This window comes from Gobius niger (genome assembly GCF_951799975.1).
Source record: "Gobius niger genome assembly, chromosome: 8".
Taxonomy (NCBI): domain Eukaryota; kingdom Metazoa; phylum Chordata; class Actinopteri; order Gobiiformes; family Gobiidae; genus Gobius; species Gobius niger.
The window spans coordinates 5,324,369-5,349,410 of NC_136859.1; the positions used below are offsets into that span (position 1 = coordinate 5,324,369).

At 42.3% G+C, this 25,042-nt stretch overlaps 1 protein-coding gene across 1 annotated transcript in view; it reads left to right on the forward strand.

The window, feature by feature from the left end:
• Positions 1-25,042, forward strand: part of atp1a2a (ATPase Na+/K+ transporting subunit alpha 2a) — a 213,653-nt gene that overhangs the window by 35,167 nt on the left and 153,444 nt on the right. Inside the window, exons 4-6 of the mRNA XM_079561009.1 lie at positions 4,895-5,098; positions 21,142-21,255; positions 22,788-22,922. Of these exons, the coding sequence (XP_079417135.1) occupies positions 4,895-5,098; positions 21,142-21,255; positions 22,788-22,922 (453 nt within the window). The remainder of the gene's footprint in view (positions 1-4,894; positions 5,099-21,141; positions 21,256-22,787; positions 22,923-25,042) is intronic.

Here is a 25,042-nt window from a genome sequence, read left to right on the forward strand (position 1 = left end):
ATCTATGGTAACTAGTAGCCTGCATTAAAAACCTCTTCAAAATCATGGCTTCGTCCTCCAAACGTTGCCATAATCTGATTTGTAGAAAGCTCCTTTGTGAATTCCACGTGTAGTGATGCCGGCCAGCTAAAATATTTTTCCTAGGATGGTTGGTAAACGGTGGACATTCATCATCCAATCAGAGACGTATTAAGATTAGGCACCAGCCCACTATCCTTAAGGTTAGTGGCCAGGGCAGGGTCAGGGTTAAGCTGATTGGTTTCACTCATCATGACTTGTGACTAGTTGATCTACCAACTATCCTAGGGAAAATATTGTCGCTGCCGGCCTCAGGTAAACAAACTACTGTAGATCCGGTAACCAAGCAGATCATTCCGCCGCTACGTAGCTACAACCTGCTCAAATATAAGTTCTTTTAAATGCAAAATGGTTGTATTTAAAGTATAATTCAGTCGACACAGACATTTATATGGTTAGTCTGGTGCTATAAGTGCTCTGTGCTTGGGTTAGACTGTTTTTAATGCATGCTACTAGTTACCATAGACATGCACTAGCTTAGCACTAGCTTAGCACCACTTCTTGACTGGAGCTTACAGCCTATAGGTGAGTGTAATGCCCCATTTAAAAGCTAAGACCTACAAAGCTCATCTAAGCTTCTTCCTAGTTTATGTTGTCAAGTTTTAGTTTAGTTTTTGACACCTTTTTGCTTCATTTCGTTGCATTTTCATCAGAATTTTTGTTGCATTATGCGCGCATTTCGTTTTATAATGTATTGTTATTGTGATGAAGCCACAAAAATGAGGAAAGAGCTTAGGTGCCTGAGATGGGGCTGTAATCTAAATATGGTCATTTCCTTTCTGGGAGCCACCTGTGCAAAAGAACGGAGAACTCACAAGATACAAAACTTCGCAATATTAAGTTTTTGTTCCACTCAGGCCACGACCTCACCACTTTAGTAGCTCCAACAGAGTCTTGGACTTAACAATATTTTTGAAGGTTTTATCAGAGGGACTTTTTAATATCCTGCTTGTGTGGCTTCAAGTCATCAGACCATGTGTTTTTTTAATATTTTGTTTTGTGTTTGGAGAAAGGGGTGCCTATTGTGAGCTTTGTCTTCTTTAGTCTCCTTTTCAGGTGCGGACCGGGGACTTAAAACCAGCTCTGGACTCTGACCAGCCTGGCCCAAATTAGCGTAAATGCTCACTTCCACAAAGACATATGTTAACCTCTTACCACACCTCTTAAAGGGGCTAGATGCAAGTTAGCCATTTTATACTCACTACTGCCACCTCAGGTCATACGTGTAACTGCAGCTTCTATGTTAAGTGAAGAGGTCTGAGCTCATTCTACACATTAGGACATGGCTGGAACATGTAGGGGGAAGAAAATACTTATTTTTTACATTTTTCAACTCCTTATAGTCCCTTCAATGTAAAGCTATTCATGAAACAACGTGAAGAAAGTAAATGACATGACTGAAATAAATAAAACATGAAATGAAAAATGAAATATCTAAATCCGAGCCTGTTTTATTGAGCTTTGAAACCCCAAAAACCTTCCCCATTCACCTGCAGCCTTAAGTCTCATTCCCAGAGAGTCCGGGCGGGAGTGGAGTGGCAGTTCGCTGATATCAAATTATGTCATGCACTTTGTGACCAATGTCCTAATGCCACTGGAGGCCCATCCTCCAAAGCACTTCTCTATATTTGTTTGATATTTGGGAGGATTTGTGCGCGCCGTAACACCGACTGAAGCTTCGTCGATTGGCCATTTAAGACAGTAATAGCCCGACATAAAGCACATCCCGCGGTTTTACGGCCCATCACCGCAGAGGGGAGGGCCGAGCGGTTTATGGCGGAGTCAAACGGCCCGGACGCCAGGACTGATTCCACTGGAACAGCTTTGTGAAGTGCGCTGCAAATGGGCTCCGCTGTTGTAATGAGGTCCCGAGGCAAAGACTACGGAGGCTATGGACAAAACCTTATTGTTATTAAGGGGGTTATAGAGTGATGAAAGCCTTTGAGGTAATGACCACGTCTGTACGAGACAGTGGAGGGTAAATGTAGTGCTTTTGCCGGTGCATCGACTGTACACATCCACATTCAAGTTATTCAAGTTAAGAAGATATACGAGCCTCATTGAAGCATGATAAACTGTTGGATTTTAATCTCACAGCTGGTAAAATAGCATATTATAAATGAGTGTAGTAGTAGTAGTAGTTTATTCGGTCAGTTCATTCATTCCTTTAAACGTAAATACATTTCCAATTCATTGTGTACAACACGACCGAAAGGGTTTAGGCTGAAGTGAAAACTTATAACGCCTAACCCAGTTTACAGACTTCCACGAGAGAAAAACAAAAACAAAACACAAACATTAATAATGAACAATATCAAGTGTTAAACAGAAGAGAAATAAGCATGTATCTGAAGTTAGTAACAAACACAAACAACAACACAAATTTCAATATTCCAACAAATATGTATACATACATTTGTTTTAAGTTAAATTAGTTGAAACTAAATCATGTCATCATTATTATTTTTTATTTATTTTTCTTACTTTATTCATCCTAAGCTTAAATATTCTTGAATTTTAGTGGCTTTAAACAACTTTTTGAAAGTTTTGACTGTTTGGGACAGTTTTAACTGATCTTCCAGGTCGTTCCACAGATTAACACCTCTTACAGAAATACAGCGACTCTTTTTATTCTTTTTCGCTTTTGCTTTTTAAAAAATAGCAGTTCCTCGGAGGTTATACTGACTTTTCCTGTGTTCAAAAAGCTCCTGGATGGGAGGAGGGAGAAGATTGTTAAATGCTTTGTACACTATTACTAATGTATTTAGATCAACAAGATCATGGATTTTCAGTAGGCTTTCCAGAGCAGTACAGGCTGGTATCATCCGCATATAATACACATTTTACGTTTTGCAAAGCTTCACAAACATCATTGATATACATTAAAAACAATTTCGGACCCAAAATAGAGCCTTGTGGGACCCCAAAGAGCCTTGTGGGACCCCTGTACATGTACAATAGGTGAATCCCAGTACTTCCATCTCCCACTGCTCCTTACAGCGGTGTCCCAGCGGCGTCGAAGGATGGGTCAAATGCAGAAGACAAATTGCGTATACAGTTTTTGTATAATGACAAATAAGGAACCTCAACCTTAAGAGAACAGTCAAATCATCAAAAAAAAAAAATCAACCTTTCAATCATCAATTTTGATTTTATTGTTGTTTCCTTGATGTTCAGAATGTGCTGTTTACAGAAATCTAAATTTCATGGAGTATGGAGCCATCCAGCCATCTATCCAGCCATCTGTTTATCTGTCCGTCCGTCCATCTATCTATCCTTCCATTCATCCATCCATCCATCCCTCTCCATCCATCCATCCCTCTATCCATCCATCCATCCCTCTATCCATCCATCCATCCCTCTCCATCCATCCATCCATCCCTCTATCCATCCATTCATCCCTCTCCATCCATCCATCCATCCCTCTATCCATCCATCCATCCCTCTATCCATCCATCCATCCATCCCTCTCCATCCATCCATCCATCCCTCTATCCATCCATTCATCCCTCTCCATCCATCCATCCATCCCTCTCCATCCATCCATCCATCCATCCCTCTATCCATCCATTCATCCCTCTCCATCCATCCATCCCTCTATCCATCCATCTATCCATCCCTCCATCCATCCATCCATCCATCCATCCATCCATCCATCCATCCATCCATCCATCCATCCCTCCATTCATCCCTCTATCCATCTATCCATCCCTCCGTCCGTCCGTCCGTCCGTCCGTCCGTCCGTCCGTCCGTCCATCCATCCACCCACTGTTTTGTATTGGACAATATCACAACAGGAGTTCCCTCACGGGGCTGCACCAAACATTAAAGCAATGGAACAAAAGAATAAACAAGACAATATATAGTTCAGGCAAATTTAGTATCCAGGCAAACATAATGTCCAAATAAACGTTGGCAGCAGGTGGTGACGAGCCGCGTGCGCTTCCCCTGACCTTAGACTCTCCAACACGGTGAAGAAACTCAAAAACCTGGAGGGAGAAAAAAGAAACCTGGGAGTCCCTCAGCAGACGGGCCGAGACAGAGGAAGAACGTCCAGTCCTTGTTGGAGCTTCAGTTCATCTTGTCCAGTCCCTGTAGGCATTGTGTGCTGAATGGAGAATTAGCGACACTACACGTGTTCAAGACAATACAAATTTGTTTGCCATTCATGGTTTGCCTGTGTTTGATAATGCACCACACAATTCATATTATTATTTGGTTAACTGCCCCAGTGTGAAACGATAGAAAACATCAAACATTCAGTATGTTTGGCCCTTTCCGTTACGGACACTGCATTAAACCCTGGCCAATACAATTTTCAATGGTTCACCGTTGGAAAAATACTATCGACTGTAATATTTTGAACACATGGCCTGTTTTGGTTTCACTGCTGCTCACATATTAGTCTGAACTTCCGAGGTTTGGTCCTTCCAAACAGCACAGACACAGTTTTAGAAACAGAAAAACATAAAATAGTATTTTTGGAGAGAAAATGGAAACACTTTAAATTGTCCTCACTCCTGTAATAATCCTCAGATCTGCTTCACTGGACCTGCAGCTGAAGCAGAGAAGTTTATTTGTGAAGTTTATTATAGGTTTTTGTGAAATGCAAATTTGTTACATCAAAAATGAGCTAAAGTGACACCAAAAAAGTAACATGTATTGAATGTATTAACATAGGGATCTGTCACATAATATTCATCTATTTGGATACTTTGACTTTGACCCGTCTGTAAGATCTTCCTATGTTTCCTGTCACTCTTTACTAACATCTGTCATTTGTGGAACTCATCCTGACCTTCTGTTCTCCCCCCAGGGCCTGACCTATGCCAGAGCGGCTGAGATCCTGGCTCGGGACGGGCCCAACGCGCTGACCCCGCCCCCCACCACCCCGGAGTGGGTCAAGTTCTGTAGGCAGCTGTTCGGAGGCTTCTCCATCCTGCTGTGGATCGGAGCCATCCTCTGCTTCTTCGCCTACAGCATCCAGGTCGGCACGGAGGACGAGCCCGTCAACGACAACGTAAGGACTCCGCACGTACAGGTTTTACACCCACACACCGGGAAACCAGTGAGGAAACAAAGTGATCATGTCATGGTTTCCAAACATGTGGCCAGAAACTGTTTTTTCCCCATCCAACATCAGAATTTACTGGGTTTACGTGGGACATTAAAAAAAACAAGTTCTGAAATGTCATTACAAAGATAAACATTTCCCTGATCATTTTGATCTTTTCTTTATCTGTGGTGCAATATGCAGCTGAAATACTGTATAATGATTGAGCACCGCAATGTATTCCTTTGATTTTAGGAAAGTAACTGTATTCTAAATACCCTCAAATGAAAGAGTAACTGTACCTGAATGCACTTACTTAACACTTAAATAATTATTCTGAATACAAGTATTGAGTTACTGCCCAACACTGCTGGCCAGTGAGGTCAACCCCTATAGCAAATAATGTAGAACCAGGAGCAACATTTTCATTGATTCAACGGCAGAATGTGAGATACACTCGTAGTCTCGTATCTCAGTCAGGATCAGGTCATGTCTTTGAAATGTCTTTTTTACTCATGTTGTTTAGCCACTTTAGGTTTGTTTTCTCCATTCATTCCCAGGGTTCAGTGGTTTGCATTCACTGTATCACTGTCCCATGTTCAATAAATGCTGGTCATGTCATGTTGAAAAGTAAAGAAAGACTGTTTTAATGTAGGAAACAAATGTTGTATTTGATATAATAGAAGTGAATGACTTGAAGTGTTTGACAGAGGAAAATCCATGAACAAATGAAGCTAAAGTCTAGGCCTCCTATAAAACTGAAATAAAAATTACTGGTTTAGAAGGGCCAGCCACAAGATGGCCGCCAGAATTGCCATTCGTTCCGACATATTACTACGACCATGTCCTATAGATACAGACGGCATCTTGTCATAGAAGGGGGCGTGGCTTCGCCAGGGGGAAAATCTTTAGAGAAACACAATTTTCCACTCTTTTTATTCATTTTCTGGTGGAATATGAACTTATTCATCAAGTAAATAAAGTCAGGTCTAAATCAGGTCCATGTGGATATATTTATGGATATTTATGGAGTGAAAAAACGGCAGTTGTAGCTCGTGCTAGCTAACCGTTAGCATTTGCCCGATGCTAACATGTAGCATCATGTTAGCATTCTCTGTTATTTATGTATTTATGGGCTGTTGAACCACTTTGCTCCTCTCCATGTCTTTGTATCTTTATTTAGTAGAAACTATATTCATAATTTAGCATTTGTTAAAGTAGTTTTTGAATAATTAGAGAAAGTTTAGATTTTTCTCCAAATTGTTTTCCCCCTTAACTGTTTTCAAACATAATCATTTATGGCCGATTCCAGAGATGCCATCTGTATCTATCTAGAGTTTTAATAAGGATCTTTGGCATAGCGCCTTTACTTACTAATCCGATGTGTTGAGTTTTTCACCACTGACTGAACCGTATCCATGGTTACACAGACATTCCCTTCTGAAAACTGCCAGAAATCCTCAAAAAACTGAAGTAAATTGATCCTGAAGCATGATCGGAGCCACCGGGATGGAAAGTAAAGGCGCTAAGCTAACCACCCATACAGCCACAGGGTCAGTGAAAGGTCAAATACTCACTAACATCAACTTTTTTAACATTAGAAGTTGCATAAACAATTCTTTGGTCTCTTAATCCTTGTCCTGAAACATAAAACCCCCAAAGTATTTTTTATAAACTGCATAAATCAACATGTATTTGAGTAAAACAGTAGCTGTGATCATTATTCATGCTGGGACGACACTCGGGAGCAACCAGGCCTCGAAACCCTATATTTAAAAAAGACATTTTCTCAGCTCCCAGTAGTGCCTGGAGTTTTTCCCCAGCTCCGCAGTGGGCTCTTTTAAACATTATGCGGCGCTTCGGAGTGACGTGCCGCAGATCCAGTCTGAATAATTGCGACTCGAAGGATTCTGATATCTCTGCTGCTTTGAAATTCGTGCTTAAGTTGTGCGAGTGGAGTCTTTATTGACCGGATTAAGCTTCCCATCGTCCCGCCGCCGCACGCTGCCTCGCTCTTATTTGAATGTGTGACGTTAAAGCCGCTCCTCTCGCCGGCGTCTCTCCAGGCAGTAATTCTCCTAAACGCCGGCGCCCGCGGAGAGACGCGAAGCCAGCCTCGCTCAGTGACTGTCACATTACACAATCCTGCTCACAGATCCCCTCAGCCCCACGCGAGAGGCTTACATAACATCTGCAACTCTACAACACAGCAGTGAAAGTCTCACCAGGTATCCCAACTTAGCAATCGGCTAAGCTACGCTAAATAAACAGCATGTTAGCATCGAGCTTCCTGATATTAGCGTCGAACTTCCTGATATTAGCGTCGAACTTCCTGATATTAGCATCGAACTTCCTGATATTAGCATCGAACTTCCTGATATTAGCATCGAGCTTCCTGATATTAGCATCGAGCTTCCTGATATTAGCATCGAGCTTCCTGATATTAGCATCGAGCTTCCTGATATTAGCATCGAACTTCCTGATATTAGCATCGAACATCCTGATATTAGCATCAAACTTCCTGATTTTAGCATCGAACTTCCTGATATTAGCATCGAACTTCCTGATATTAGCATCGAGCTTCCTGATTTTAGGATCAAACTTCCTGATATTGGCATCGAACTTCCTGATATTAGCATCGAGCTTCCTGATATTAGCATCGAACTTCCTGATATTAGCATCGAACTTCCTGATATTAGCGTCGAACTTCCTGATATTAGCATCATACTTCCTGATATTAGCATCGAGCTTCCTGATATTAGCATCGAACTTCCTGATATTAGCATCGAACATCCTGATATTAGCATCCAACTTCCTGATTTTAGCATCGAACTTCCTGATATTAGCATCGAGCTTCCTGATTTTAGGATCAAACTTCCTGATATTAGCATCGAACTTCCTGATATTAGCATCGAGCTTCCTGATATTAGCATCGAACTTCCTGATATTAGCATCGAACTTCCTGATATTAGCATCGAGCTTCCTGATATTAGCATCGAACTTCCTGATATTAGCATCGAGCTTCCTGATATTAGCTTCGAACTTCCTGATATTAGCGTCAAACTTCCTGATATTAGCGTCGTACTTCCTGATATTAGCGTAGAACTTCCTGATATTAGCATAGAACTTCCTGATATTAGCATCGAGCTTCCTGATATTAGCATCAAACTTCCTGATATTAGCATCGAGCTTCCTGATTTTAGGATCAAACTTCCTGATATTAGCATCGAACTTCCTGATATTAGCATTTAGCTTCCTGATATTAGCATCGAACTTCCTGGCATCAAACTTCCTGATATTAGCATCGAGCTTCCTGATATTAGCATCGAGCTTCCTGATATTAGCATCGAGCTTCCTGATATTGGCATCGAGCTTCCTGATATTAGCATCGAGCTTCCTGATATTGGCATTGAGCTTCCTGATATTAGCATCGAACTTCCTGATATTAGCATCGAGCTTCCTGATATTAGCGTCGAACTTCCTGATTTTAGCATCGAACTTCCTGATATCAGCATCGAGCTTCCTGATATTAGCATCGAGCTTCCTGATATTGGCGTCGAGCTTCCTGATTTTAGCGTCGAACTTCCTGATATTAGCATCGAGCTTCCTGATTTTAGGATCAAACTTCCTGATATTAGCGTCGAACTTCCTGATATTAGCGTCGTGCTTCCTGATATTAGCATCGAACTTCCTGATATTAGCATTGAGCTTCCTGATATTAGCATCGAACTTCCTGATATTAGCATCGAGCTTCCTGCCTCCAACCAGGTGTATAGGTCCCATTCCGTAAGAGTATTCAGCATTTTCCTCAAGAATACCTTCTGGTTTCAGTACCAGCCTCTCTTTGCTTTCGAGAACTTTTTAAAAACGTTCATTCCAGCCGCTAATTCAAAGCCAGTTAGACTCTTTCGTCTTTGATGTGGAGCTCCTTTTTGTTTTGTGCTTCATGAACAGAAGCAGCAAATCTCAGTGAATCCTTGTTCATCTGTAAACTCCAAAAGCTGCTCATTGCACACTGTATTTTTGGCTCAATTATTAGTTTTCTGCATTGAAAATTGAGATGTGAATACCTTTGGACAAGTGATTCGGTTGGGTCGGGTACCCCAAATATAAGGCAAACTCCGGGTGTGGGTGGGTCGGGTTTGAAAGTGCACATATTGTTTTTCCCCTTACATTGAATGCCTCTAAAAGTCGGCTGTGTTTTGTTGAATGTCCAGTTTTATGGGGAAACATTAGTATGGGAGGAAGAGAGGGAGCAGAGGCAAAACTGCATATTTTATTTACAGTGTCACTACCATCGCGTTTCGCCTCGTGGGAGTCGAGTTCATCAGGGTAAGTATCTGTAGTATGTTTTGTTTTCTCATAGTACTGAGTTTCGATGTGGCCTGTAGCTCTTGTATGACTTTGATCTCTGCCCCAAATGCTGCTCCATCACATGGTCAGAATCCCCTATTATAAACCTGCGCAGACACGGGGAGAACATGCAAACTCCTGTGAGAGCAGCTTCTTGTTTCATTTTTTCCCGGGTCAGGCGGGTCGGGTCAGAAAAAAAGCCGACCCGCGCATCACTGCTTTGGACACATGCGGAAGTTTGTTTTGGTAACAGTGCAGCAGGTTAGAGTTAGTGTTCAGTACGGACGAGCCGAGGGGGCTGAGGGGTCCCGTGACTGGGGCTGCGGGAGTCACGGAGGCTGTTCCTGTGAAGTGTTTCTGTGAAAATGCCTGTCATGTTGACATTAGTTTATTTTTTTAAAGATGATTGATTGATGATGAAAGAAGATTTTTTTTTTTAAAGACAGTATGAGCATCCCAGTCATCGTTCTCCCTCCCTCCTTCTCATCCACCTCTCCCTCCTTCCCTCCCTAACTCCCTCCCTCTCCCTTTCTCTCTCTCCTCACCTCTCTCTCTTCTTCCCTCCCTCTCTCCCTCTCCCTTTCGCTCTCTTTCCCTCCATCTCACTCACTCACTCACTCACTCACTCACTCACTCACTCACTCACTCACTCACTCACTCACTCACTCACTCGCTCTCCCTTTTTCTCTCTCTCATCCTCCCTCCCTCCCTTTCTCTCTCTCTCTCTCATCCCTCCCTCCCGCTCCCTTTTTCTCCCTCCCTTTCTCTCTCTCTCATCCCTCTCTCCCTCCCTCCCTCTCTCTTTCTCTCTCCTCATCCCTCTCTCCCTCTCCCTTTTTCTCCCTCCCTCCCTCCCTCCCTCTCCCTTTCTCTCTCTCTCATCCCTCCCTCCCTCTCTCTTTCTCTCTCTCTCATCCCTCCCTCCCTCTCCCCTTTTCTCTCTCTCATCCCTCCCTCCCTCCCTCTCCCCTTTTCTCTCTCTCATCCCTCCCTCCCTCCCTCCCTTTCTCTCTCTCTCATCCCTCCCTCCCTCCCTCCCTCCCTCTCCCTTTTTCTCTCTCTCATCCCTCCCTCCCTCTCCCCTTTTCTCTCTCTCATCCCTCCCTCCCTCCCTCCCTCTCCCTTTCTCTCTCTCATCACCTCTCTCTCTTCTTCCCTCCCTCTCTCCCTCTCCCTTTCTCTCTCTTTCCCCCATCTCATCTCACTCACTCACTCACTCACTCACTCACTCACTCACTCTCCCTTTTTCTCTCTCTCATCCCTCCCTCCCTCCCTTTCTCTCTCTCTCTCTCTCTCTCATTCCTCCCTCCCTCCCTCCCTCTCCCTTTCTCTCTCTCTCCCTCTCATCCCTCCCTCCCTCCCTCCCTTTCTCTCTCTCATCCCTCCCTCCCTCCCTCCCTCCCTTCCTCCCTCTCCCTTTCTCTCCCTCCCTCCCCCCTCCCTCTCTAATCTGCAGTGATTTAATCTGAGGAGCTCAGTGCAGCTGGCTGCTCCACTGAGCCACTTTACCCGCCGTGAGCCACATTACTGACTTCATAATGTGAGCACTCGTCTAAGATGAAAATCCACTCTCCTTTCCTCCCTCCTTCCCTCTCTCTTTCTGTCGTCTCACTTTAATACTAAAAGCTCCTTTGTTCTCTTATTGACACCTGGATTCAACCTGCGTTTTCTTTTTTTTTTAGAAGAAATGCCTTTTAAAGAGCTCAGATTTACGACTTTTAAAAACACATTTGGAAGTCGGGCCGTATACGTGTTTGTTCTTATTAAAGGAGGTTTACTTAAAGGTGTTATTGACGCGGACAGATGTGTCGGTGATTCTGAGCAGATGCTGAGAGATGGAGCGGTGCCTGGAGACTGCGAGATGGGATAATGCTGTGCTTTAAAGCCATAAAACAAGAGGAGTTTACAACAGCTCAGAGGAGGCAGGTGGACGTGTTACTGACCGAAATACAGTTGTGTTTCTGTGTGTGCAGCTGTTCAGTCATTAACCAGGAAGTCAGTGGTTCAACCTCTAACACCGTGTCCTTGAACCAGACACTTTTCTTTTGAGTGTCTGCTGCTCCTCATACGAGTTTGTCCCGTCTGAACTAACCTTCTGAAGCTTTTATATTAAAGAGGGGGTATTATGCTTGTTTCAGTCACATAGCACCAGTTTATATCTCACAACATGACTGTTGGTCTGTAAATGCAGTAAATTAGAATAACTGCCTTGTATAAAATTGCTCTCTCAAAATGGCTGTAGTGAATGTCTTGAAATAGGCCTCTGTCTCTTTAAGAACCTCTGACCCTTTCCGACACGCCCCCTCCACACGCTGTCTGTGGCATCAGTGGGGAGGGGGTGAGGAGCAGGACCCCCCTGCTCCTCAGCAGGAGGCGTCTCCAGGAGGTGGGGGCGTTCCTAGGAGGACTCGGGCAAACCTATCCCTAAAATGGCCGCCATCAGAGTTTTTACAGATTACTCAAAAATACATGAATGTGCCAAGGCAACACTTCAGGCATGTTTTTAATGAGGAAATGACATAATAACATGATGTAAAGCTTGATAAAGTCGATTTTGCATAATACCACCCCTTTAAAGTGCATATAACAGGTTTAATGCTTTTGAAAATATGACTTATTTAGATGGATATCATCTGTTTAAGTAATAATGATCATTTTATTTTAGTGAAGCAGCACATTTTAACCTCTTACCACCCGCCTAAACCAAATGTATTCTGTGGCTGTGTAACACCTCATTTGAAAGCTAAGACCCACAAAACGGACCTTTTTCCTCGCGTTGTTGCTGTGTTGTGTCACCTTTTGTATGTTTTTTTTTTTTTTTCATTTGTGTTGAATATTTGTCACTTTTTTGTTGAATTTTTGTCACTTTTTTGTTGAATTTTTGTCAAATTTTTGTCACATTTTTGTCACATCTTTGTTGAATTTTTGTCACTCTTTGGTGCTTTTTCCTCCAGAATCTTTTTGATTAGGGTAAAGCCAAACTGGAGAAAATGGGATCCGTTCAGGTGGGAGTTAAGAGGTTAATGAAGAAATGTAGGGCAGAACAGTTATTTTTTATTGTAATTTTAAAGCTACTGACCGGGAGTGACATAGATTGAGGTAAAGCTCCAGAGCAGTTTGACTCATTCATGTCCCATTGTTGTAACATGGTCGGCACGGCAACAGTTTAAAATTGTTTTTCCTCTATCAGTGTCACTTCCTGTCAGTGTCCAATAAGGAAGTGAAACTATAAACATCACATAAATGGTCAAACTAATGAAAACTTTTTAGCTAAATCTTTAATATAATTATGTTAATTATGATTCAGCAAATATTGTGTCTCTTGTGTCATATTTAAAGGGCCTTAAAGGGATGATTCAGAATTTTTGACATGGAACCTCATTTCCTAGTTATCCAGAGTGTTGTTGATTTCTGGAGATATTCTTTTTATTTTTTATTCATGCAGTTCTTATATTTGAAAAGTTCAGTGATGCTAGGCTAGTGCTAGGCTAGTGCATGTCTATGGTAACTAGTAGCCTGCATTAAAAACAGTCTGACCCTGAGGCAAATCACTTCTAACCAGACTACCAGACACCAGACTAACCATATAAATGTCTGTGTCGACTGAAATATAGCCATTTTGCATTTAAGATAACTTATATTTGAGCAGCATCAGCTTCCTGGTTGTAGCTACGCAGCGGCGGAGTGATCTGTTCGGTTACCGGATCTACAGTAGTTTGTTTACCTGCGGCCGACATTACTACACGTGGAATTCACAAAGGAGTTTTCTACAAATCAGATATGGCAACGTTTGGAGGACGAGCCCATGATTTTGAAGAGGTTTTTTAATGCAGGCTACTAGTTACCATAGAAATGCACTAGCCTAGCACCACTAAACTCTTCAAATATAAGAACTGCATGAATAAAAAAAAAAATCTCCAGAAATCACTCTGGATAACTAGGAAATGAGGCCCTGTGTCAAAAATCCTGAAATATCCCTTTAAAGACACACAGTTAACACAATTATACTCAATTATACCTTAGTTTTCCTTAGTTTGAATGATTTATTTCACTTCACACACACAAAAAAACATGAAATAACTGTCCCTCCCAGCTTGTCTTCATTAAATTTCCATGTAAAACTATCATTAATACTGCAGATATTAGAGGCTACATTAAACTAAGCTATAATTACCTTAGTATTAAAGCTTCCATATGAACTGTGACATGTTGGTGGAGCTCTCGTCATTGGGTCAGTGTTCTGAGCTGCAGCAGATCTCCAGCAGTAACACGTACGTATTCTGCAATACTGGTCGCGCTGTGAGTGTGAACCATCCTCTCGCTCAAACTAATATCTCTGTCAATAAAGGGCAACACCAGACCATCCTTCAGCTTTAGCGCCGCAGTGCCCTGCGAGGAATCAACACTATTTGACTTTCTCTCACACTTTTCTGAGGAAATAAACGCCACAAGCCAGCGGCGCTAAATACTGGAGCCGGAAACTTCGATCTCTACAGCACTGCGCTGTGTAGACGTGATTTCACCACGCTGTGCAGAGTGACATCCAGAAATCGTTAAGATGAAAATAAAAAAAAAAGCAATGTACTCTGGGTTTTATAGGGCAGTCATTCGCAGAGTCAAGTGCATCACAAGCCCATTATACAGATCCTGATTCCCCACAACCTCCCAACATGACTGTGCAGGCCTTTTCTCTGTCATTTTGAACAGAGGAATAAGTTGCAGAAATGAAGTCCCGCACACCATCAATCCTTGCAGAAAGTTTATTTATAGAAATGCAGGATCTTCCTCAGGCAAATGATGAGGCAAGTGTTCTAGGCCATCTTAAAGGTCATGCAGAATCGACTTTTTTGAGCCTTTAGCCACTATTTAACCCTCGTGTGGCCCTTAATTTTGCACCCTTTCAAGACCCTAATGTCAATGTACACTCCAAAAAAGAGCCTTAAAATAACCATTCATTCACATTTTTTTCTGCTTCTTTTTACAAAAATCTTCAGTGGCTTTTGGGTCATTTTGATTGGCCCCGGGCTCCAGTGGCTTTCGGGTCAAAGTGAGAGTTTTTTTTGGCTTCATTCACGCAGTTCTCAGTAATCCTCCTGAATCCTGCTCTGAGCAGCTGCTCCGCCCTCTGCTGGAAAACCACTGACCTGTGACACTCTGACATTTTTTACGTCATAGTGTCAAACAGGAAGAGCCCGATGTCTGTAACGCCCTATGGCCTGATTTTAATTTATAAAACAGCTTTTTCATTATATCTGTAATAAATAAATAAAATAAAATAATAAAAAAAAGGAAGTGCCCGAGGGTCCGCGCTGCCACTGTGGAGAAAACAAACCCCCTGAGAATCCAAACAGTCATGTTTGCACCGAAAGTTGTGAAGAAGGAGCTCTTTTTAACCTACTCTGGACACACCTGTTCTTTTTTCTTACCAAACGATAATGTCACGGAGAAAAGAACGTTTGACAGGTGCAGGACTTTATTCAACTTTCCTAAAGAAGTTGTTTTTTCTTTCCGGGATTCGGCGACTTTCAGCCAAAATAGTGTTTTTCTGTGACTGTCCTGATGGATGTTTGGTGAACCTTCACCAGAATCAAAGTGGATTAACTTTTATAACAAACGAGAGTCCCATAATGTAAACACCCGATGGGGGTGGCCAGGACAGAGCGGTGAGTCAGTCAAAACGTTTGTTAGCATGTGTGTTAGCTTGTGTGTTAGCGCGTGTGTGTTAGCGTGTTTGTTAGCTTGTGTGTGTTAGCCATTTATGAAGCTGTGTTGCAGATGTCAACTCCTTATAACTCCATCGTGAAGTAACTTCACTTATTGCTGTGATATTTATATTTCTTACAGCTAATAGTGCATGGACGGATTAGCTCGGCGAGAGGGGGCGGAGTTAACTGAATCGAAGCGTCGTGTCTTCCAGGTTTGCAAAATACCTCCAGAAAATACCTATATTTATAACAAAAAATAGTACTTCATAGTGGTGGAGGTACAATATATCATATAAATGTCTATACTTGACTTTGGGATGACTACGATAGCAGGATACAGATCCTTTAAATAACCATGGGTGTGGCAGGCTGTACAGACATGCAAATAGAATAGTTCAAAGATACATGGGCCTATGTCAAAAAGTAGATCCAGATTGTAGAACATCATAGGACTAATACTTACCAGTGTCTGTAAACTTGAAACCTTGAATATTGCAAACAGGCAATACATTTTAAGAACCTGATCCACCATATGCATGTAGTACATCTCCTCACACTAAGAAATCAATAAAATGTCTTTACATTTCTGTTCAAAGAAAAATATTCAAGTTTAGTACATCATTTAACCCTTTTTCAGAGCTTGAAGCACGTCAATCTTTCAGGAGCTTGTCATGTCGCCCCCTGTAGGCGGCAGGCGGACTTGCTCAATGCAAATAAATCTGAGGGAACTAATGCCACGGTTCACATCATTTAATTCTGCAGCCACTGGATAGTTTCTGTCACTCCTACGGATAGAATTTTCGTGTTCAGATATTTAAGTTTAAGTTTTCTGGTCGTCAAAGGTCACCAGCTCAGGGCATGAAACTTACGAGCATTATTTTTACGAAATGGGGATGGCGAAGCTAAGACAGCTCAACTGCAGCAAACTTGGACCAATGAATGAACAGATTGCGATCTGTAAACATGAATAGTGTCTTGATATGTACTAAAAGGTCAGGTCATACTAAAACTAGGGAACACTGAGGCAGATTATTGCAGATTTGTGAAGTCTCATGCGGTGGCGTAGCAAGTGTACCAAAGGGCCCCAAGCAAGAATGCCGGTAGGGGGTCCTCTGGTGGCAGCTCGGTGTACTGCGCTCTGGGAGAGAGGATGGCTGTTTCCCAATTGCCAGGATCCTCGGCGTCTCGACCACTTCGGACGTCATTCGCGTCATCATGGCGCCGCCAAGTGGTGTTCCATTTCACTTGGACCACTCGCCCCCTCGCAGCTCGACTCCTCCGTTTGGCTCATTTACGAAGGATACAGCAGTGGATCCTCCGCTGCCTCGGAGAGCTGAAATTACCCATGATGCACTGCAACATAGTTTCTTTTTTCTTTTCTCGCAAAACTTTATTAGTTTGAACTCACTTTAAAAAAGTTTTGTTCCACATAAACAGTTTCCTGGCCTCTGTTGTTCATAAAACCGTTGTTTTAATGAGCATAGATTGACACGTGACCTGACGCAGCCGCTCGCTCCGGAGGCCGTTCCATTTGAGCTCAAAGGCGGCGGGGAGAGGACACTCCGCTCCGTTTTGGAGGAGCCACCACCGAGGACGTCAACGAAGTGGCCAAACGGAGGACGGATCCTCGCAATTGAGAAACAGCCGATGTCATTTGGGCAGGAGCGGGTCACCTGACAACTCCCACAATGCAGTTCTCTGCATAAGTTTTCCTCAGAACAGAAGCTGAGGTTCTTTAGGTCATGAAGTTTGTTACAATAAACTGATTTCACTTTAGAAATAAAATCTGGTGGCGCCACGGAGCTTTGGTGGAGAAATTATGTAACTGTATCACCAAAATCATGTTTTTGACTGTTGGGGGCCCAGGCAGCTGCCTGCTTTATGGCCAGCTACACCTCTGGTCTCAAGAATCAGAGTCTAATGACTCTAACCCATGAGTTTTGGTGTAGAATCCATGGGACTTCTATGACACTGAGTTAGTCCAGGATGTATCGTGAGTGTCTATTTTTGCTTTTTGCTAAATTTAGCCTTTTCCTTGTCAAGATTATTGACACTTTTAATTAACTGCTGTTGCTCAAAATATCTCGGTGAGTGTTTCTGTCAAACTGAATGTGATGTTTCTAGTACTTATAGCGTGTCCTCTGTCGTCTCTGGGAGACGCTCTAATGCTCGGTTAACGTGTTCACATTCCATTGCAAGCAAACATGTTGGTGAGGTTACATCAGGCTGTTCATGGTTTTCAAAAGTCCAGCTCCCCCCGGTATAAGCCTTGACCTCACACGGTCAGGTCCTGTGCGTTTTTATTCTCTGGGCTGATGCCTGTGTGGCTTTGGCCGAGGCGTCCCAAATAAACTTTGTCCAAGGATTGATGGTGCGGGACTTCCTTTCTGCAACTGTTTGGCTTTAGCCTCTATCCTATTCACACTCATCCTCATTGATGTGCGAAGTCTCCTGCCTTTTTCTACAGAGTAATAAAAAATCAAGTAATGAGAGCTTAACATTGTTCTAAACTGTACCTGAAACTACTGTAAGGAAGTCATATGTTGGAAATAGGAAAAATGTCGGATTCGATGCAAATTCAGCACAAGATGAAATGTTTAAATGGACTCCTGTTCACTGAATACTGCGTTTCCCCTCTGTCCCCTGCCCACATACATCCTATATACTGCAGCAGTAAAACGCATTCAAGTGTAAAACAGCGCCCAATCTGCTGCTTCTGTCAAGTCACTGCTGTAGCGTTCCCCTAAACAAACTCCTCTCCCTTCAGGAGTCTCTTCTCATTTTTCTTGGAGTGCGGGACACCACCTGCCAACCGCTTTCATCTCCACAAACCGAAACAGGCGCCAAACACGACGTAACCAACATGTCGGGCTGAGAAATACGCAGCGCGAGAATCGTTTAGAAAAAAACACACAAACTACAAAGTCCCGCGGTCGGCGATGTTTCCTTCCAGGAGGCTTTGAAGAATGTGAGTTTGTGAGTTTGCAGGCAGCAGCTGTTCACTTGGACGGACGCTGAATGAGGCGTTTAAAGACAGATATAGCTCGGGAGATTTTAGCGGAGCCGTCCCGCACTGCAGTGAGGGCGAGGCTGCGGTTTGAGGCTCTCTTTGGGCATCAGTGGACAGAACACGAAGATAGAACATGTGATTTAAGTCATTTAAGGGTTTAGACGATTAAAGTCTCTTAACCCCGCCTTAACCAAGTGCATTTTCTCCAGTTCAGCTTCACCCATGCCAGTGAAACCCCTCATTTGAAAGCTAAGACCTACAAAACTGATCCAAACAGATTTTTATCGTCACTTTTCTTTTTATTTCGTATTTGTTGTGTTTTCGTCACATTTCTATCTCTTTCTGTCATTTTTCTGTTGCTCTTTTGTGGTGTTTTTGTTGCTTTTCGTCACACATTTCTCTCACCTTTTCCTCACTTTTTGTCACTTCTCTGTTACTCTTTTGTTGCTCTTTTGTGGCTGTTTTGTTTTGCGTTTTCATTGCTTTTTGTCACTTTTTTGTTGTGTTTTGTCACACATTTTTGTCACATTTTTTTTGCTCTTTGGAATTTTTTTTTTCCAAGAAGCTTTTCGATTTGGGTAACGCCAAGCTGGGGAAAATGTGCATGGTTCAGGTGGAGGTTAAGAGGTTAAATTTGATTAAAACGCATGTCATTTGATTCAAACTGGTTATAAATAAAAAAAATGTTTGAAAAAAAGGATGTTTTTTGCCGAAAAGTTGCCTGTTGTGTCAAATAAATTTACTTTTGAGTATCAAAACTCATTCTGTTTGACGTTTCACTGATTTAGTGCATTTGTGGCATGACAAATGTACCCTTGTGTATTAAAATGGCATTAATTAGCCTTAAATTGGACTACCCTCAGGGGCGGGTCATACAGTATGTAAATAATTTAGGCGTTTGCCATCAGGTACGGTTAACTTCCTGTTTAAGATTTGAATTTTATTTTTTTACTTCCGGTTTAAGTTTCAGCAATTTTATTTTGAAAGAACGATTTCCTGCTAAGTGTCCGCGCGAGTCAACTTAACGGCAACAAATATACGGTGAAAAAGAAAAGTTACGACGGAGCGCAATAAAAATGCTTTTAATTTTTAGCTACCCCGTACAGGAACAAGGTACGTTTTGGTGTAATATAAGCACAAATGTCGAATGTTTGTGTTACTAAATTTGCATATTTGTCAATTTCATGGCTAAAGCTAAGGTTAATTTAAGGTAACGGTTGTGAGTGTGGAAATTAGCTTACGCGCTGTTTTTGTTGTGTCTCCAGCTTTTACGGTGAATTTGCGGGTTTACTGACATTAAATCATCAGTCAAGTGTCTCATGCTTCCTGGATACTTGAGTTTGAGATCCAGGCTAAATACAATAAATCTCAGAGGGTTAATAGAGTTCGGGAAATTCCACAGTTACCATGGAGATCCGCCATCTTTGCAGCCTGTTAGCATACATTTCCATAGACTAGCATTAGCTAAAAACAGTGGAAAAAAATAGTCACTGCTGGTAAATACCTCTAACTCACTGTGGTGTCCAAGTGTTTTAATGTGAGCAATAACTCCAGTACTTTAGCTTTTAAAATCTCCATTTGTTTACAATCGCTGCTAATCCCATAATGCTTAGCGATATGATGTCACATTCCCGAACTCTATAGCAAATTTCAAGAGAGGAATTTAAAGCGTTTTCTTTCTTATGAAGCGGCACAGCGTTGGCGCCCATGCCTCAGCAAGAAGGTCCTGGGTTTTCTCCACCACACACAGAAAAAAAAAACATGTACAAAAGGCCGGGGAGATCGATGCCTGTGAGTGAATGAATGGTGGAGGTCGGAGGTCTGTTGCTGCAGATGTGTGGAAAATAGTTTTCTGTGTAAAGCACTGTGTGAAAGTTGCTGTACACATAAATTCCTTCCTTCCCATCTTCCCATCCTTCCTTCCTTCCTTCCTTCCTTCCTTCCTTCCTTCCTTCCTTCCTTCCTTCCTTCCTTCCTTCCTTCCTTCCTTCCTTCCTTCCTTCCCCCCTCCCTCCCTTCCTTGCTATCCTTCCTCCCTTCCTTCATATCCTTCCTTCCTTCCTTCCTTCCTTCCTTATTTCCTTCCCTACTTCCTTCCTATATTCCTCCCTTGCTTCCTATCTTTCCTATCCCTTCCTTCCTTCCTTTATTCCTCCACCCCTTCCTTCCTATCCTCCCTCACTTCCTTCCTGTCCTCCCTCACTTCCTCCCTATCCTTCCTTCCTTCCTTCTTTCCTATCCTCTATCTCTTCCTTCCAATCCTCCCTCACTTACTTCCTTCCTTCCTTCCTTCCTTCCTTCCTTCCTTCCTTCCTTCCTTCCTTCCTTCCTTCCTTCCTTCCTTCCTTCCTTCCTTCCTTCCTTCCTTCCTTCCTTCCTCCCTTCCTTCCTTCCTTCCCCCTCCCTCCCTTCCTTGCTATCCTTCCTCACTTCCTTCATATCCTTCCTTCCTTCCTTCCTTATTTCCTTCCCTACTTCCTTCCTATATTCCTCCCTTGCTTCCTATCCCTTCCTTCCTTCCTTTATTCCTCCACCCCTTCCTTCCTATCCTCCCTCACTTCCTTCCTGTCCTCCCTCACTTCCTCCCTATCCTTCCTCCCTTCCTTCCTTCTTTCCTATCCTTCCTGTACGACTGAGAGCTTGCGAAAGATAAACAATGTGTTCTAAACTCAAACCATTTGGGCGTTTTGCGGACTTTTAAAGCCCAATCAGAGAGGTTCACCTTTGCTTTTCGAATACAGATGGGTGGTACTAGCACAAGTCGACCCTTTCCCTCTCTGTAAGTCTGTCTGCGGTCACAGATCATTAGTGTTGCTGACAAAGCTTCTCAGATGAGAGGTTAAACAAGGAGAGAAAATCCCATGAACGCTCATCATTGCTTTTAAGTCTCTTACTCTCTGATGTTGACTGACTTGTCCCTCTTGTGTTTGTGTCTGCCTCAGCTGTACCTGGGCGTGGTGCTGGCCGCCGTCGTCATCATCACCGGCTGCTTCTCCTACTTCCAGGAGGCCAAGAGCTCGCGCATCATGGACTCCTTCAAGAAGATGGTTCCTCAGGTGAGTGGAGCGCCCCCTGCTGCAAAGCGATCGATCACGGCCCAGCGCGCTCGACCTAATCAGCCGCACAAAGGAAGAGCCGCCGTTCGCCGACCCACCTCCAGCGCTTCGATCTCCTTAATGCTCTAATCTGCGAAAGCGGCCTCTTTACTCCAGACTAATCGCTCTCCTCCTTTCACATACCTTCACCCCGCGGCTCGGCTTTTCCCCTCTCCAAATCCTCCGCACGCCTCTGAATTTACAAGTCTAGACGCCGGTCTCGGCTTAATATTTTCTAATGAACGGTTTGCCGGGCTGCAGGCGCCGACGTTTTGATGAGTAAATAAGACGCTTCAGATGTCTCGCTAACCGCTTGTTTGGGAGAGTCGAATATGAAATGGATCAAGTGGCTGTTTTGTTCTCAAAGTTTACTCATTAAAGAAGCTTTTAAAATGGGGCTTGTGTCGCTCATGCGGGGAGAAAACTTCAGCATTGATCTGAATTTGGGCTCCAGCATTATTTGATGAGCAAAATGCAAAAGGTTGGAGTAAGTTATGGGAATATTTAATATGTTTGAACACAATCAAATATATTTTTCTTATTAAATTTCATTTTCTTGTTGCATGATTGTGCAGGGGTGCCCAAACGTTTTGTCTCCGAGGTAGGGCAGGGCAATACGGCCAATTTCTATCACGGTATGAAAAATAAATATCACGATAACGATATATTTGGCGATATGATATACACCTGGCAAAATACATAAAATCAAAGCGTTTAGCTGATGGTGAAAATTACTTTACAGCTAGACTAACTTATAACGCCAGACTAACCATTTAAAAGTCTGTGTACATAGAATCATTTGAACCATTTTGCATTTAAAAGAACTTATATTTGAGCAGCATCAGCTTCGTGGTTGTATAAGCTACGCAGCGGCGGAGTGATCTGCTAGAAAATAGTCCGTCAAAATGCGATCATTCATGTGATGCAAGGTCAGTTATATTCCAAACATGATTCTATGGACACAGAAATTTATATGGTTAGTCTGGCGTTATAAGTGATTTGCCTCAGGTGCTCTGTGGAGCGGGTCAGACTGTTTTTAATGCAGGCTAGCTGATACCATAGAAATGCACTAGCCTTGCAGTAGCCTAGCGCCACGAAACTCTTCAAATATAAGAACTGCATGAATTACATAAAAAAATATCTCCAGAAATCAGCAACACTCTGGATAACTAGGAAATGAGGCCCTATGTTGAACTATAGCAGCCAGGAGAAGCTGCAGGTTAAGAAAAACAAAACAAAATCATGGTCTAAAACTCATTCGACTGCAGTTTTGGCTGAATCTGTGCACATTTATTTTGCTCAAACTTTGCCTGTGGTGTCCAATTTGTGAATTTCGAAATCTCTTCTCAGTCCTCTTTTTGATGGAGAGATTTTTTTGCAAGTGTAAAAACATATCCCCTACTGTACTGTCAGTGTGTTCTTGAATCCTGCTTTTATCCCGTGTTGTTAATGATCCACTCTCTCTCCGTTGTCTTCCTTTGTGTCGGCTGCAGCAAGCTCTGGTGATCCGCCAGGGCGAGAAGCTGCAGATCGACGCCGAGCTGGTGGTGCAGGGAGACCTGGTGGAGATCAAAGGCGGAGACAGGATCCCGGCCGACCTCCGAGTCGTCTCCTCCAGCAGCTGCAAGGTACGGCGCTCACACCCCCGGGGGACGCAGCCTCTCCCTGGGCATGTCCTCTCCCACGCACCCCTCACATCTCCACAGGTAACACGGCGGAAGAATCACAGAGCTCGCAGTGTAGCCGTAGGGTGAACATCACTCTAGTTTTCCGCTCATTTTTGATTTTTACTATTGGGTTTAGCCATAGATGGAGGAAAAAGGAGGGATTGCTTTAGGCACAGATTCTGGGAAACTTGATTTAAGAATTTATGAAGTCTCAAAAGAAGTATCATTTTGAGGTGAGGAGTTTTTGCTGCGAAGGCTCTGACCGGGGTTTGTGGTTTATGATGAATGGGCCAGGCAGCCTTTCATCCTTTCATTCAGTTCAGGCTTTACAGTGGCTCAGTGGTTAGTGCCCTGTGTGTCAATGTGAAAAATGTTTTATAATTACATGCTGACAAACAAGTGGCTGCTTTTTAACCCCTTAACTCCCACCTGAACCGAGCAAATTTTCTCCAGTTTGGCTTTACCCCAGTCCAAAAGCTTCTGGAAAAAAAGCTGTGAAAATAGCAACAAAACTGAGACGAAAACAATGATGGAAATGTGACAAAAAAGTGAGAAAAAATTGATAAAAAATGTACAAAAAAATGACAAAAATGTGACAAAAAATTACAAAAATGGGATAAAAAATTGACAAAAAATGACAAAAAATGACGGAAAATTTACAAAAAAAATGACAAAAAATGACGGAAAATTGACGAAAAATTGACAAAAAAATGAGAAAAATTTGACAAAAAATGACAAAAAATAATGAAAAATTGATGAAAAAGTGGAAAAAAATTAACAACAAAATGACAAAAAATTGATAAAAAATGTACAAAAAAATGACAAAATTGTAAGAAAAATTTGACAAAAAATTACAAAAAATTGACGAAAAATGACAAAAATGTGACAAAAAATGACAAAAAAATGACAAAAAAAATGTCAAAAAATGACAAAAATGTGACAAAAAATGACCAAAAAATGACAAAAATTGACGAAAAATTGACGAAAAAATGACCAAAAAGTTACAAAAATGAGTTGAACACCCAACAAAAAAATGCTGAAAAAAAAATCTGAGGGATTTAGGCGGGAGTTAAGAGGTTACAAACAAAATGACAAAAATTTGATAAAAAATGTACAAAAAAATTACAAAATTGTGAGAAAAATTTGACAAAAAATGACAAAAATTTGACAAAAACTGACCAAAAAAAAAGACAAACATGTGATAAAAAATTGACGAAAAAATGACAAAAATGTGACAGAAAATGACAAAAAAATTACAAAAATTGACGAAAAATGGACGAAAAAATGACAAAAAAAGTTACAAAAATGAGTTGAACACCCAACAAAAAAATTATGAAAAAAAAATCTGAGGGAGTCAGGCGGGAGTTAAGAGGTTAACATAGAACAGAAATAAAGTGAAGTGGCTTTTAAATCGGAGCTGCATCAGCGTTTCTCACCTGGTGGGTCAGGGAACCATTTTCACTGGGTCACGAGGCTTTCCCAGGAGCATTTGTTTCCAAATTCATCAGGTGATAAGTATAAAAATGCTTCTTGAATCCATTAAAGTGGGCATATCTTGCAAAATCGACTTTCTTGAGGTTTGAACCATGTTTTAACATTGTTCCCTCGTCAAGTAGTATTTCACAACATTCACGCAGTTTTGAGATATCCTTGGACAAAGCTGTGAATTTTAGCTGTTTCTTCTTCTATGGCTTCAGCGCCTCGTTCTGTACTTCCTGATTAGAATTGCGTCCTTGTTTAAACCCAAAAAGGTTATGTTTTTTTAACTAATTTGTCCCTTTTTTTTTCACATAATAACCAACAACGTTATATTTTAAAGGGGCTAGATGCAAGTTGGCCATTTTATACTCACTACTGCCACCTCGGGTCATACGTGTAACTGCACTATGCTGTTCAAGTGCTAAGCAAAACCATAGACTGTAGAAAATAATGGACGTCTCCTCCTCACTCCTCCCCGTTTACCAGAATGACCACGGCCGTGGGGCAATTCATGGCGGATTTACAGACTCCCCCTCCCCAGCTCTGACGAAGCATGTTCCTAAAAAGGACATACGGGCGGGATTTTCACCGTAGACTCGGCC